The 13,821-nt window shown below is 49.8% G+C and overlaps 1 protein-coding gene across 3 annotated transcripts in view; it reads left to right on the top strand.

The window, feature by feature from the left end:
• Window positions 1-13,821, top strand: part of LOC115155601 (voltage-dependent L-type calcium channel subunit beta-4) — a 72,556-nt gene that overhangs the window by 12,918 nt on the left and 45,817 nt on the right. Inside the window, exon 1 of one of the 3 annotated variants that reach the window (XM_029702372.1) lies at window positions 2,667-3,039. The exons of the other annotated variants lie outside the window; for them this stretch is intronic. Coding sequence (XP_029558232.1) covers window positions 2,995-3,039 — 45 coding nt within the window. The 5' untranslated portion in view covers window positions 2,667-2,994. Of the gene's footprint in view, window positions 1-2,666; window positions 3,040-13,821 lie in introns of those variants that run through there. 3 annotated transcript variants of the gene reach the window in all.

Here is a 13,821-nt window from a genome sequence, read left to right as displayed (position 1 = left end):
GAGGTAAAGAGAGAGGGGAGGGGGATAGAGGTAAAGAGAGAGAGGGGAGGGGATAGAGGTAAAGAGAGAGGTGAGGGGGATAGAGGTAAAGAGAGAGGGGAGGGGATAGAGGTAAAGAGAGAGAGAGGGGAGGGGATAGAGGTAAAGAGAGAGAGGAGGGGAGGGGAGGGGATAGAGGTAAAGAGAGAGGGGAGGGGGATAGAGGTAAAGAGAGAGAGGAGGGGATAGAGGTAAAGAGAGAGGGGAGGGGGATAGAGGTAAAGAGAGAGAGGGGAGGGGGATAGAGGTAAAGAGAGAGGGGAGGGGGATAGAGGTAAAGAGAGAGAGGAGGGGATAGAGGTAAAGAGAGAGAGGAGGGAGGGGATAGAGGTAAAGAGAGAGGGGAGGTCATAGAGGTAAAGAGAGAGAGGAGGGGAGGGGAGGGGATAGAGGTAAAGAGAGAGGGGAGGGGATAGAGGTAAAGAGAGAGGGGAGGGGGATAGAGGTAAAGAGAGAGGGGAGGGGCTAGAGGTAAAGAGAGAGGGGAGGGGGATAGAGGTAAAGAGAGAGAGAGGGGAGGGGATAGAGGTAAAGAGAGAGGGGAGGTCATAGAGGTAAAGAGAGAGAGGAGGGGAGGGGAGGGGATAGAGGTAAAGAGAGAGAGAGGGGAGGGGATAGAGGTAAAGAGAGAGGGGAGGGGAGGGGATAGAGGTAAAGAGAGAGGGGAGGGGATAGAGGTAAAGAGAGAGGGGAGGGGATAGAGGTAAAGAGAGAGGGGAGGGGATAGAGGTAAAGAGAGAGGGGAGGGGGATAGAGGTAAAGAGAGAGAGGAGGGGAGGGGAGGGGATAGAGGTAAAGAGAGAGGGGAGGGGGATAGAGGTAAAGAGAGAGAGGAGGGGATAGAGGTAAAGAGAGAGGGGAGGGGGATAGAGGTAAAGAGAGAGGGGAGGGGATAGAGGTAAAGAGAGAGGGGAGGGGGATAGAGGTAAAGAGAGAGAGGAGGGGATAGAGGTAAAGAGAGAGGAGGGGATAGAGGTAAAGAGAGAGAGAGGGGAGAGAGGTAAAGAGAGAGAGGGGAGGGGGATAGAGGTAAAGAGAGAGAGGAGGGGAGGGGAGGGGATAGAGGTAAAGAGAGAGAGGGGAGGGGATAGAGGTAAAGAGAGAGGGGAGGGGATAGAGGTAAAGAGAGAGGGGAGGTCATAGAGGTAAAGAGAGAGAGGAGGGGAGGGGAGGGGATAGAGGTAAAGAGAGAGGGGAGGTCATAGAGGTAAAGAGAGAGGGGAGGGGGATAGAGGTAAAGAGAGAGAGGGGATAGAGGTAAAGAGAGAGGGGAGGGGGATAGAGGTAAAGAGAGAGAGGAGGGGATAGAGGTAAAGAGAGAGAGAGGGGAGGGGAGGGGATAGAGGTAAAGAGAGAGGGGAGGTCATAGAGGTAAAGAGAGAGGGGAGGGGATAGAGGTAAAGAGAGAGAGAGGGGAGGGGGATAGAGGTAAAGAGAGAGGTGAGGGGATAGAGGTACAGAGAGAGAGGGGAGGGATAGAGGTAAGAGAGAGAGGGGAGGGGATAGAGGTAAAGAGAGAGAAAGGGGAGGGGATAGAGATAAAGAGAGAGAGGGGAGGGGGATAGAGGTAAAGAGAGAGGGGAGGGGGATAGAGGTAAAGAGAGAGAGGGGAGGGGGATAGAGGTAAAGAGAGAGAGGGGAGGGGGGATAGAGGTAAAGAGAGAGAGGGGAGGGGATAGAGGTAAAGAGAGAGAGGGGAGGGGATAGAGGTAAAGAGAGAGAGAGGGGAGGGGATAGAGGTAAAGAGAGAGAGAGGGGAGGGGATAGAGGTAAAGAGAGAGAGGGGAGGGGATAGAGTTAAAGAGAGAGGGGAGGGGGATAGAGGTAAAGAGAGAGAGGGGAGGGGGATAGAGGTAAAGAGAGAGGGGAGGGGGATAGAGGTAAAGAGAGAGGGGAGGGGAGGGGATAGAGGTAAAGAGAGAGGGGAGGGGATAGAGGTAAAGAGAGAGAGAGGAGGGGGATAGAGGTAAAGAGAGAGAGGGGAGGGGGGATAGAGGTAAAGAGAGAGGGGAGGGGATAGAGGTAAAGAGAGAGGGGAGGGGGATAGAGGTAAAGAGAGAGAGGGGAGGGGATAGAGGTAAAGAGAGAGGGGAGGGGGATAGAGGTAAAGAGAGAGGGGAGGGGGATAGAGGTAAAGAGAGAGAGAGGGGAGGGGGATAGAGGTAAAGAGAGAGGGGAGGGGAGGGGATAGAGGTAAAGAGAGAGGGGAGGGGGATAGAGGTAAAGAGAGGGGAGGGGATAGAGGTAAAGAGAGAGAGGGGAGGGGATAGAGTTAAAGAGAGAGGGGAGGGGCTAAAGGTAAAGAGGGAAAGGGAGAGAGATGGAGAGAATACAACACAGGGTATTAGACACTGGTAAAGAAATACAAGAAACCACTGTCAGAGGTGGAGGGGAAAGTCTGCTGCTCTCAAGCTACAGACCCTCCTCTTCTCCTCTTCCTTTCCTATCCCCTCTTCTCCTTTCCTTCCCTATTCCCTCATCTCCTCTCCTTTTCTCTCATTTCCTTATTCACCGTCAGTGAGAATGCTCTTCCAAGCTGATTGGAGCATGAAGCAGCCAATCAGAAGCCTGCCTCCCTGCTCTGTCATCAGCCTGTGATTGAGGAATGGTTGGCTCTCCTCTCCTACTCTCTGTTTGGAAGGGAGATAAAATGCCAGGTCTGGATCTAGACAGCAGCATCTGAGGATAACTGAACCTCTGCGTTGCCTTATTAAGATTATGGAAAAAAGGACAATTCTTTAAGCTAGAGGGGGAAACCATCTAATTCACCATCAAGGCTCAGGGAGGAGAACAATAAGAAAAACTCCACCTGTTTCTAATTTCTGCTTTGGTGTTGTTGTTTTCTATCTAGAGGGAATGTAACCCCTGTTAATCCATCTCTGGTGCTGGTGCTTCAAGCCATCCTTGCTATTTTTGTCAATTCGCAAGAGGTGCTTGTTGGAATATCAAACCTCCATGTATGATAATCTGTACCTACATGGATTGGAAGACTCGGAGGCGGTGAGTAAGAGGTTGTAGTGTAAGGGTAGACCATGTAAGCAGTGGTAACTGCCTGTACGGTGCTGCTATTCTCTCATTGTTTGCGTGTGAGAGAGAGAGAGAGAGAGAGAGAGAGAGAGAGAGATGCCTGTGTATTGACAGAACCACACAGTTGATGCTGGTTGAACATGCAAACACACACACAAAATGCACTCACACACACACACACAGGGTTGGGGGAGGCTGGAGATTCAGCTTGTATATTATGCTCTGTTGAGTTGGAACAGAGTGGGTGGGTGGACCATGGAGAGAGGGAGGGGAGGGGAGAGGGAGAGGAAGAGGGAGGGGGAGAGGGGGGGAGGAGGGGGAGAGGGAGAGGAGGGATGGAGGGAAGGGGGGATGAGAGAAGAGGGATGCATGTGTCTCTGTTACTGTCACCTCCTAACTGCACGGTTCTCTTGGTTCTCTGTAGGTTTTCTTGGTTCTCTGTAGGTTCTCTTGGTTCTCTGTAGGTTCTCTTGGTTCTCTGTAGGTTCTCTTGGTTCTCTGTAGGTTTTCTTGGTTCTCTGCAGGTTCTCTTGGTTCTCTGTAGGTCCTCTTGGTTCTCTGTAGGTTCTCTTGGTTCTCTATAGGTTCTCTTGGTTCTCTGTAGGTTCTCTTGGTTCTCTGTAGGTTGTCTTGGTTCTCTGTAGGTTCTCTGCACAGTTCTCTGTAGCTTCTCTGTACGGTTCTCTGTATGGCTTTGTGTGATGCCACTGAAGGAGAACAGGCAGAGGAACCATTCCTTCCTTCATTCCATATCATTGAACATCCACTGATCTGGACATACAGGGCTCTCTCTCGACCATCTACCAAGCCTGTGGATGACTGATTAGCCAGTAAATGTTGTAACTCTCGCTGTGTGTGTGTGTTTAGCCAGCAGAGCCCTAGCCTTCCCTTTAAGGTTGTGATTGCTTAATGTATCCTTCTGTAGCCCCTTGGAACAGAGAGCTGCAAACATTTTGTCTCATTTAAAAGGAAAGCGTCTCACCATTTTCCTTCTCTCGCTCTGTTGTTTTCTCCTCTCACTCTCTTTCTATCCGAGGGAAAAGTGTAGTAAACACACACATAGGAATGCAGACGATCAGAGAACCTTGCTGTCTAAAACACAGAGCAATGCCGCAGTCCTATCAGTGCATGGAGATAGTGTCTGTCGACCTACGCAAAGCTAAAATAGGTCTTCATAAACACAACCATTATCCTCCATTGCTATGGAGCAACCCAGCTTTACGTTGACGTGTGATGTCAGTAAGAGAACCCCGTGTTGGGGCTTGGTGGGGAGTGTAGGGAGGCGAAGGGGAGTATAGATTCACACTGAGCAGGGATCTAACAGGCCTTTTTACACTCTCCCTCCATCTGTCTTCCTGTACACTGAAATGATACTGTTATTACACTGCTATTATACGGTCATGAACCTTTTCTATTCCTGTATGTTCTGCTTACGTGGGGCTCAAGATCCTCAAGATCTGTCCAAGTCTATTTGTTTACACATCTATTCTGTGAAAGGACGTCTTGTTGTTACTTCTCCAAAGCATCTGTGCTCCAGAATAGCTCCTATGTTCCTGTAGCCTGTTGTTATTAGTGCTTATCACAGGTCTGTCGGTGTCAGTGGCTGCCCTTTTCAGAAGTGAGACAATAGACGATACAGAGTGAATTTTTTGAAGATGCAAAGAGATACCACACATTCTGGACTTTATCAGTGCATCTGCCAGCTTCGCTTTTCTCCCCAGAAAGGGTGGTAAAAATTGGACCCCTCTGCGTGGGCATCGGCTGTAGTGCAATGTTGTGCCACCGGCCAGGGTCGGAGATGCCAATGTCATTTTTCATTTGGAGAGGAAACAGTTCCAGGATTTTGTTTGCTGGAGTGTGTTCAAGCCAAGCACTGCAGCTCCGTTCGGAAATGCGTCAAATATGGTGACACACTGGCTGATGGATGAATCAGACTTCCCCCCCTCACTCAGCAAGCTGTTAGAGCTGCTATAGGAGCAATCATCATACGGGGAAAACACATTTCCCAACACTTAAATTTCCATTTAAAGATGGAATCCGCAGTAGGGGAAACAGCGCCACTGACCGCCCCTCAAACGTTGTTATTGTTTTGTAGACGAAGCAGAGGTGGAAGTGCTGGGGGAGGTGGGGAGTGCTGAGGGAGGTGGGGAGTGCTGGGGGAGGTGGGGAGTGCTGAGGGAGGTGGGGAGTGCTGGGGGAGGTGGGGAGTGCTGGGGGAGGTGAGGAGTGCTGGCGGAGGTGGGGAGTGCTGAGGGAGGTGGGGAGTGCTGGGGGAGGTGGGGAGTGCTGGGGAGGTGGGGAGTGCTGAGGGAGGTGGGGAGTGCTGGGGGAGGTGGGGAGTGCTGGGGAGGTGGGGAGTGCTGAGGGAGGTGGGGAGTGCTGGGGGAGGTGGGGAGTGCTGGGGAGGTGGGGAGTGCTGAGGGAGGTGGGGAGTGCTGAGGGAGGTGGGGAGTGCTGGGGGAGGTGGGGAGTGCTGGGGGAGGTGAGGAGTGCTGGCGGAGGTGGGGAGTGCTGGGGGAGTGTCGCTCATCAATAATTTTTTTGCAATACATATACTGGCATGCTGCTGTTCTGTCACGTCTGCAATGATGTCCGAGGGGAAAAACTGTGTTAGTTGTTTGCAGTAATTACTTTGTTATTGTAATATCGCAAACGGACGTGGCAGTTTCACCATTAAGGATTCTAGCTTTAAATAGATGGAGGTCTGTTCCTGTTTTAGGGGCAATGGATCGTTCATATCATCTGGCACTATGATAGTTAAGGTACCACAGTTAGCTGCTGTACCCAGTCCTCAGACACTGTCTACACTGTGTCACCTGTCAAATGCTTTGTCTTTGACCCATGTTAGTCTATCCACAAGAGATGAAGTACTTACTATGTAACATAAAGGGTATTGTAGCGTCTGCCAAAGACTTTTTGATGCAAACACTAACGAGCAACAGTTGTTCTGGAGCGCTAGTTTTTAGTCACTGATTAGTTGGACAAATCACAATATAGCAGGTGTGGGCATCATTAGAATTTACAAAGGGGAAGGGACATTTGGCCCATAGACTTGCAGATCAAAGGGGGTTGAGCTACTGCCCCGCTTCTGGTTCTAGTATCTTATCACATACATCTCCTCCCAGAACTTAATCGAATTACGTACAATTTTAATAAATACGAGATTAGTAAATACTCTACCACAAAGTAACTACTGTATGATATTGGACCAATGTTAGTTAGTTTCTTAGCTGTAGAGTAAATTTACTATGGCAATGACATCTTTAGAAATAAAGGATCCAGGATATAAAGGATCCAGGATATAAAGGATCCAGGATATAAAGTGATCCAGGATGTAAAGGATCCAGGATATAAAGTGATCCAGGCTATAAAGTGATCCAGGATATAAAGTGATCCAGGATATAAAGTGATCCAGGATATAAAGTGATCCAGGATATAAAGGATCCAGGATATAAAGTGATCCAGGCTATAAAGGATCCAGGATATAAAGGATCCAGGATATAAAGTGATCCAGGATATAAAGGATCCAGGATATAAAGTGATCCAGGATATAAAGTGATCCAGGATATAAAGGATCCAGGATATAAAGTGATCCAGGATATAAAGGATCCAGGATATAAAGGATCCAGGATATAAAGTGATCCAGGATATAAAGTGATCCAGGATATAAAGTGATCCAGGATATAAGGTGATCCAGGATATAAAGGATCCAGGATATAAAGTGATCCAGGATATAAAGGATCCAGGATATAAAGTGATCCAGGATATAAAGTGATCCAGGATATAAAGGATCCAGAATATAAAGTGATCCAGGATATAAAGTGATCCAGGATATAAAGGATCCAGGATATAAAGGATCCAGGATATAAAGTGATCCAGGATATAAAGTGATCCAGGATATAAAGTGATCCAGGATATAAAGTGATCCAGGATATAAAGTGATCCAGGATATAAAGGATCCAGGATATAAAGTGATCCAGGATATAAAGGATCCAGGATATAAAGGATCCAGGATATAAAGTGATCCAGGATATAAAGGATCCAGGATATAAAGGATCCAGGATATAAAGGATCCAGGATATAAAGTGATCCAGGATATAAAGGATCCAGGATATAAAGGATCCAGGATATAAAGTGATCCAGGATATAAAGTGATCCAGGGTATAAAGTGATCCAGGATATAAAGTGATCCAGCATATAAAGGATCCAGGATATAAAGTGATCCAGGATATAAAGGATCCAGGATATAAGGATCCAGGATATAAAGGATCCAGGATATAAAGTGATCCAGGATATAAAGTGATCCAGGATATAAAGTGATCAGGATATAAAGTGATCCAGGATATAAGGTGATCCAGGATGGAGTTACTGTATTGGTAGATAGACAGGGAGAGAGAGGGGGCATGAGTGGTTCTCTGAGAGCTTCAGACTGACTGGGATCAGATAGGAGCTGGCGCAGAGGACAGAGCACAGAGGACAGAGCACTCCCAGGCATCTCAGCAGATAAGACATGAGTGTGTCCTGATGAATTCAAGTCCAGCTTCCTTGACATAGATAACTGCCTCACTAGTGACCTAGTAGTGTGTCAGTGTTGGAAGTGGTGGGAGGGGTGTGGCTGGTGGAAGTTAGGTTAAGAGTTTAGAGGTGGAGATTAGCTTGAGAGGGGAGAGGAGAGGTGGAAGTTAGGTTAAGAGTTTAGAGGTGGAGGTTAGGTTGAGAGCGGAGAGGAGAGGTGGAAGTTAGGTTAAGAATTTAGAGGTGGAGGTTAGGTTGAGAGCGGAGAGGAGAGGTGGTTAGGTTGAGAACAGAGAGGAGAGGTGGAGGTTCGGTTGAGAGCAGAGAGGAGAGGTGGAGGTTAGGTTAAGAGTGGACAGGTGGAGGTTAGGTTGAGAGCAGAGAGAAGAGATGGAGGTTAAGAGTGGACAGGTGGAGGTTAGGTTGAGAGCAGAGAGGAGATGTGGAGGGTAGGGCGAGATCGGAGTGGAGAGGAGAGATGGAGGTTAGGTTGAGAGCAGAGAAGAGAAGAGAGGTGGAGGTTAGGTTTAGAGTGGAGAGGAGATGTGGAGGTTAAGGTGAGAGCAGTGGAGAGGAGAGGTGGAGGTTAGGTAGAGACCAGAGAGGAGATGTTGATGTTAGGGTGAGAGCGGAGTGGAGAGGAGAGGTGGAGGTTAGGTTGAGAGCTGAGAGGAGAGGTGGAGGTTAGGTTGAGAACAGAGAAGAGACGTGGCGGTTACATTAAGAGTGGATAGGTAAAGGTTAGGTTGAGAGCGGAGAGGAGAGGTTAGGTTAAGAGTTTAGAGCTGGAGGTTAGGTTGAGAGCGGAGAAGAGAGATGGTTTGGTTGAGAACAGAGAGGAAAGCTGGAGGTTAGGTTAAGAGTTTAGAGGTGGAGGTTAGGTTGAGAGCGGAGAGGAGAGGTGGTTAGGTTGAAAACAGAGAGGAGAGGTGGCGGTTACATTAAGAGTGGACTGGTAAAGGTTAGGTTGACATCGGAGAGGAGAGGTGGAGGTTTGGTTGAGTTTAGAGGTGGAGGTTTGGTTGAGAGCGTAGAGGAGAGTTGGTTAGGTTGAGAACAGAGAGGAGAGGTGGAAGTTAGGTTAAGAGTTTAGAGGTGGAGATTAGGTTGAGAGGGGAGAGGTGGAAGTTAGGTTAAGAGTTTAGAGGTGGAGGTTAGGTTGAGAGCGGAGAGGAGAGTTGGTTAGGTTGAGAACAGAGAGGAGAGATGGCGGTTACATTAATAGTGGACTGGTAAAGGTTAGGTTGAGAGCGGAGAGGAGAGGTGGAGGTTAGGTTAAGAGTTTAGAGATGGAGGTAAGCTTGAGAGTGGATAGGAGACAGGGTTAGGTTGAGAACAGAGAGGAGAGATGGAGGTTAGATTAAGAGTGGACATGTAAAGGTTAGGTTGAGAGCGGAGAGGAGGGGTGGTTAGGTTGAGAACAGAGAGGAGAGGTGGAGGTTAGGTTGAGAGCGAAGAGGAGAGGTGGAGGTTAGGTTAAGAGTGGACAGGTGGAGGTTAGGTTGTGAGCAGAGAGGAGAGATGGAGGTTAAGCGTGGACAGGTGGAGGTTAGGTTGAGAGCAGAGAGGAGATGTGGAAGTTAGGGTGAGAGCGGAATGGAGAGGAGAGGGGGAGGTTAGGTTAAGAGCAGAGAGGAGAGGTGGAGGTTAGGTTGGGAGCAGAATGGAGAGGAGAGGGGAGGGGGAGGTTAGGTTAAGAGTGGAGAGGAGAGGTGAAGGTTAGGTTGGGAGCAGAATGGAGAGGAGAGGGGAGGGGGAGGTTAGGTTAAGAGTGGAGAGGAGAGGTGAAGGTTAGGTTGAGAGCAGAGAGGAGAGGTGGAGGTTAGGTTGGGAGCAGAATGGAGAGGTGGAGGTTAGGTTGAGAGCGGAGAGGAGAGGTGGGGGTTAGGTTAAGGGGTGGAGGTTAAGTTGAGAGTGGCGAGGAGAGGTGGTTAGGTTGAGAACAGAGAGGAGAGGTGGAGGCTAGGTTGAGAGCAGAGAGGAGAGGTGAAGGTTAGGTTGAGAAAGGAGATGTGGAGGTTAGGTTAAGAGTTTAGAGGTGGAGATTAGGTTGAGAGCAGAGAGGAGAGGTGGAGGTTAGGTTAAGAGTGGACAGGTGGAGGTTAGGTTGAGAGCAGAGAGAAGAGATGGAGGTTAAGAGTGGACAGGTGGAGGTTAGGTTGAGAGCAGAGAGGAGATGTGGAGGGTAGGGCGAGATCGGAGTGGAGAGGAGAGATGGAGGTTAGGTTGAGAGCAGAGAAGAGAGGTGGAGGTTAGGTTTAGAGTGGAGAGGAGATGTGGAGGTTAAGGTGAGAGCAGTGGAGAGGAGAGGTGGAGGTTAGGTAGAGACCAGAGAGGAGATGTGGATGTTAGGGTGAGAGCGGAGTGGAGAGGAGAGGTGGAGGTTAGGTTGAGAGCTGAGAGGAGAGGTGGAGGTTAGGTTGAGAACAGAGAGGAGACGTGGCGGTTACATTAAGAGTGGACAGGTAAAGGTTAGGTTGAGAGCGGAGAGGAGAGGTGGAGGTTAGGTTAAGAGTTTAGAGCTGGAGGTTAGGTTGAGAGCGGAGAAGAGAGATGGTTTGGTTGAGAACAGAGAGGAAAGCTGGAGGTTAGGTTAAGAGTTTAGAGGTGGAGGTTAGGTTGAGAGCGGAGAGGAGAGGTGGTTAGGTTGAAAACAGAGAGGAGAGGTGGAGGTTAGGTTGAGAGCAGAGAGGAGAGGTGGAGGTTAGGTTAAGAGTGGACAGGTGGAGGTTAGGTTGAGAGCAGAGAGAAGAGATGGAGGTTAAGAATGGACAGGTGGAGGTTAGGTTGAGAGCAGAGAGGAGATGTGGAGGTTAGGGTGAGAGCGGAGTGGAGAGGAGAGGTGGAGGTTAGGTTGAGAGCAGAGAAGAGAGATGGAGGTTAGGTTTAGAGTGGAGAGGTGGAGGATAGGTTGAGAGCGGATAGGAGAGGTGAAGGTTAGGTTGAGAGCGGAGAGGAGAGGTGCAGGTTAGGTTGAGAGTGGATACGACAGGCGGAGTTTAGGAGTGGATAGTTCGAGCTTAGGTTGAGTGCAGAGAGTAGAGGTGGAGGTTAGATTAAGAGCAGAGAGGTGGAGGTTAGGTTAAGATTGGAGAGGAGAGGATAGGAGAGGAGAGGAGAGGAGGGGAGAGGAGAGGAGAGGTGGAGGTTAGGTTGAGAGCAGAGAGGAGAGGTGGAGGTTAGGTTGAGATTAGATAGGAGAGTGGGAGTTTAAGAGTGGAGGGGAGAGGTGGAGCTTAGGTTAAGATCAGAGAGGAGAGGTGGAGTTTCGGTTGAGAGGAGAGGTGGAGGTTAGGTTGAGAGCAGGGAGGAGAGATAGAGGTTATGTTGAGAGCAGAGAGGAGAGGTGGAGGTTAGGTTGAGAGCAGAGAGGAGAGGTGGAGGTTCGGTTGAGAGCAGGGAGGAGAGGTAGAGGTTAGGTTAAGAGTGGACAGGTGGAGGTTAGGTTGAGAGCAGAGAGAAGAGATGGAGGTTAGGGTGAGAGCGGAGTGGAGTAAAGAGGTGGAGGTTAGGTTGAGAGCAGGGAGGAGAGGTGGAGGTTAGGTTGAGAGGAGAGGTGGAGGTTAGGTTGAGAGCAGGGAGGAGAGGTGGAGGTTAGGTTGAGAGCAGGGAAGAGAGATAGAGGTTAGGTAGAGAGCAGAGAGGAGAGGTGGAGGTTAGGTTAAGAGTGGACAGGTAGAGGTTAGGTTGAGAGCAGAGAGAAGAAATGGAGGTTAGGGTGAGAGCGGAGTGGAGTGGAGAGGTGGAGGTTAGGTTAAGAGTGGAGAGGTGGAGGATAGGTTGAGAGTGTATAGGTGAGGTGAAGGTTAGGTTGAGAGCAGAGAGGAGAGGTGGAGGTTAGGTTGGGAGCAGAATGGAGAGGTGGAGGTTAGGTTGAGAGCGGAGAGGAGAGGTGGGGGTTAGGTTAAGGGGTGGAGGTTAAGTTGAGAGTGGTGAGGAGAGTTGGTTAGGTTGAGAACAGAGAGGAGAGGTGGAGGCTAGGTTGAGAGCAGAGAGGAGAGGTGAAGGTTAGGTTGAGAAAGGAGATGTGGAGGTTAGGTTAAGAGTTTAGAGGTGGAGATTAGGTTGAGAGCGGAGAGGAGAGGTGGTTAGGTTGAGAAACAGAGAGGAGAGGTGGCGGTTACATTAAGAGTGGACTGGTAAAGGTTAGGTTGACATCGGAGAGGAGAGGTGGAGGTTTGTTTGAGAGCGTAGAGGAGAGTTGGTTAGGTTGAGAATAGAGAGGAGAGGTGGAAGTTAGGTTAAGAGTTTAGAGGTGGAGATTAGGTTGAGAGGGGAGAGGAGAGGTGGAAGTTAGGTTAAGAGTTTAGAGGTGGAGGTTAGGTTGAGAGCGGAGAGGAGAGGTGGAAGTTAGGTTAAGAATTTAGAGGTGGAGGTTAGGTTGAGAGCGGAGAGGAGAGGTGGTTAGGTTGAGAACAGAGAGGAGAGGTGGAGGTTCCGTTGAGAGCAGAGAGGAGAGGTGGAGGTTAGGTTAAGAGTGGACAGGTGGAGGTTAGCTTGAGAGCAGAGAGAAGAGATGGAGGTTAAGAGTGGACAGGTGGAGGTTAGGTTGAGAGCAGAGAGGAGATGTGGAGGTTAGGGCGAGAGCGGAGTGGAGAGGAGAGGTGGAGGTTAAGGTGAGAGCAGTGGAGAGGAGAGGTGGAGGTTAGGTAGAGACCAGAGAGGAGATGTGGATGTTAGGGTGAGAGCGGAGTGGAGAGGAGAGGTGGAGGTTAGGTTGAGAGCTGAGAGGAGAGGTGGAGGTTAGGTTGAGAACAGAGAGGAGACGTGGCGGTTACATTAAGAGTGGACAGGTAAAGGTTAGGTTAAGAGCGGAGAGGAGAGGTGGAGGTTAGGTTAAGAGTTTAGAGCTGGAGGTTAGGTTGAGAGCGGAGAAGAGAGATGGTTTGGTTGAGAACAGAGAGGAAAGCTGGAGGTTAGGTTAAGAGTTTAGAGGTGGAGGTTAGGTTGAGAGCGGAGAGGAGAGGTGGTTAGGTTGAAAACAGAGAGGAGAGGTGGAGGTTAGGTTGAGAGCAGAGAGGAGAGGTGGAGGTTAGGTTAAGAGTGGACAGGTGGGGGTTAGGTTGAGAGCAGAGAGAAGAGATGGAGGTTAAGAATGGACAGGTGGAGGTTAGGTTGAGAGCAGAGAGGAGATGTGGAGGTTAGGGTGAGAGCGGAGTGGAGAGGAGAGGTGGAGGTTAGGTTGAGAGCAGAGAAGAGAGATGGAGGTTAGGTTTAGAGTGGAGAGGTGGAGGATAGGTTGAGAGCGGATAGGAGAGGTGGAGGTTAGGTTGAGAGCGGAGAGGAGAGGTGCAGGTTAGGTTGAGAGTGGATACGACAGGCGGAGTTTAGGAGTGGATAGTTCGAGCTTAGGTTGAGTGCAGAGAGTAGAGGTGGATGTTAGATTAAGAGCAGAGAGGTGGAGGTTAGGTTAGGTTAAGATTGGATAGGAGAGGTGGAGGTTAGGTTAAGAGTGGAGAGGAGAGGAGAGGATAGGAGAGGAGAGGAGAGGAGGGGAGAGGAGAGGTGGAGGTTAGGTTGAGAGCAGAAAGGAGAGGTGGAGGTTAGGTTGAGATTAGATAGGAGAGTGGGAGTTTAAGAGTGGAGGGGAGAGGTGGAGCTTAGGTTAAGATCAGAGAGGAGAGGTGGAGTTTCGGTTGAGAGGAGAGGTGGAGGTTAGGTTGAGAGCAGGGAGGAGAGATAGAGGTTATGTTGAGAGCAGAGAGGAGAGGTGGAGGTTCGGTTGAGAGCAGGGAGGAGAGGTAGAGGTTAGGTTAAGAGTGGACAGGTGGAGGTTAGGTTGAGAGCAGAGAGAAGAGATGGAGGTTAGGGTGAGAGCGGAGTGGAGTGGAGAGGTGGAGGTTAGGTTGAGAGCAGGGAGGAGAGGTGGAGGTTAGGTTGAGAGGAGAGGTGGAGGTTAGGTTGAGAGCAGGGAGGAGAGGTGGAGGTTAGGTTGAGAGCAGGGAAGAGAGATAGAGGTTAGGTAGAGAGCAGAGAGGAGAGGTGGAGGTTAGGTTAAGAGTGGACAGGTAGAGGTTAGGTTGAGAGCAGAGAGAAGAAATGGAGGTTAGTGTGAGAGCGGAGTGGAGTGGAGAGGTGGAGGTTAGGTTAAGAGTGGAGAGGTGGAGGATAGGTTGAGAGCGTATAGGTGAGGTGGAGGTTAGGTTGAGCGCAGAGTGGAGAGGTGGAGGTTAGGTTGAGAGCGGAGAGGAGAGGTGGTGGTTAGGTTGAGAGCAGAGAGGAGAGGTGGAGGTTCGGTTG

Source organism: Salmo trutta, chromosome 20 (genome assembly GCF_901001165.1).
Source record: "Salmo trutta chromosome 20, fSalTru1.1, whole genome shotgun sequence".
Taxonomy (NCBI): domain Eukaryota; kingdom Metazoa; phylum Chordata; class Actinopteri; order Salmoniformes; family Salmonidae; genus Salmo; species Salmo trutta.
This window is presented reverse-complemented; position numbering and strand designations above follow the sequence as displayed.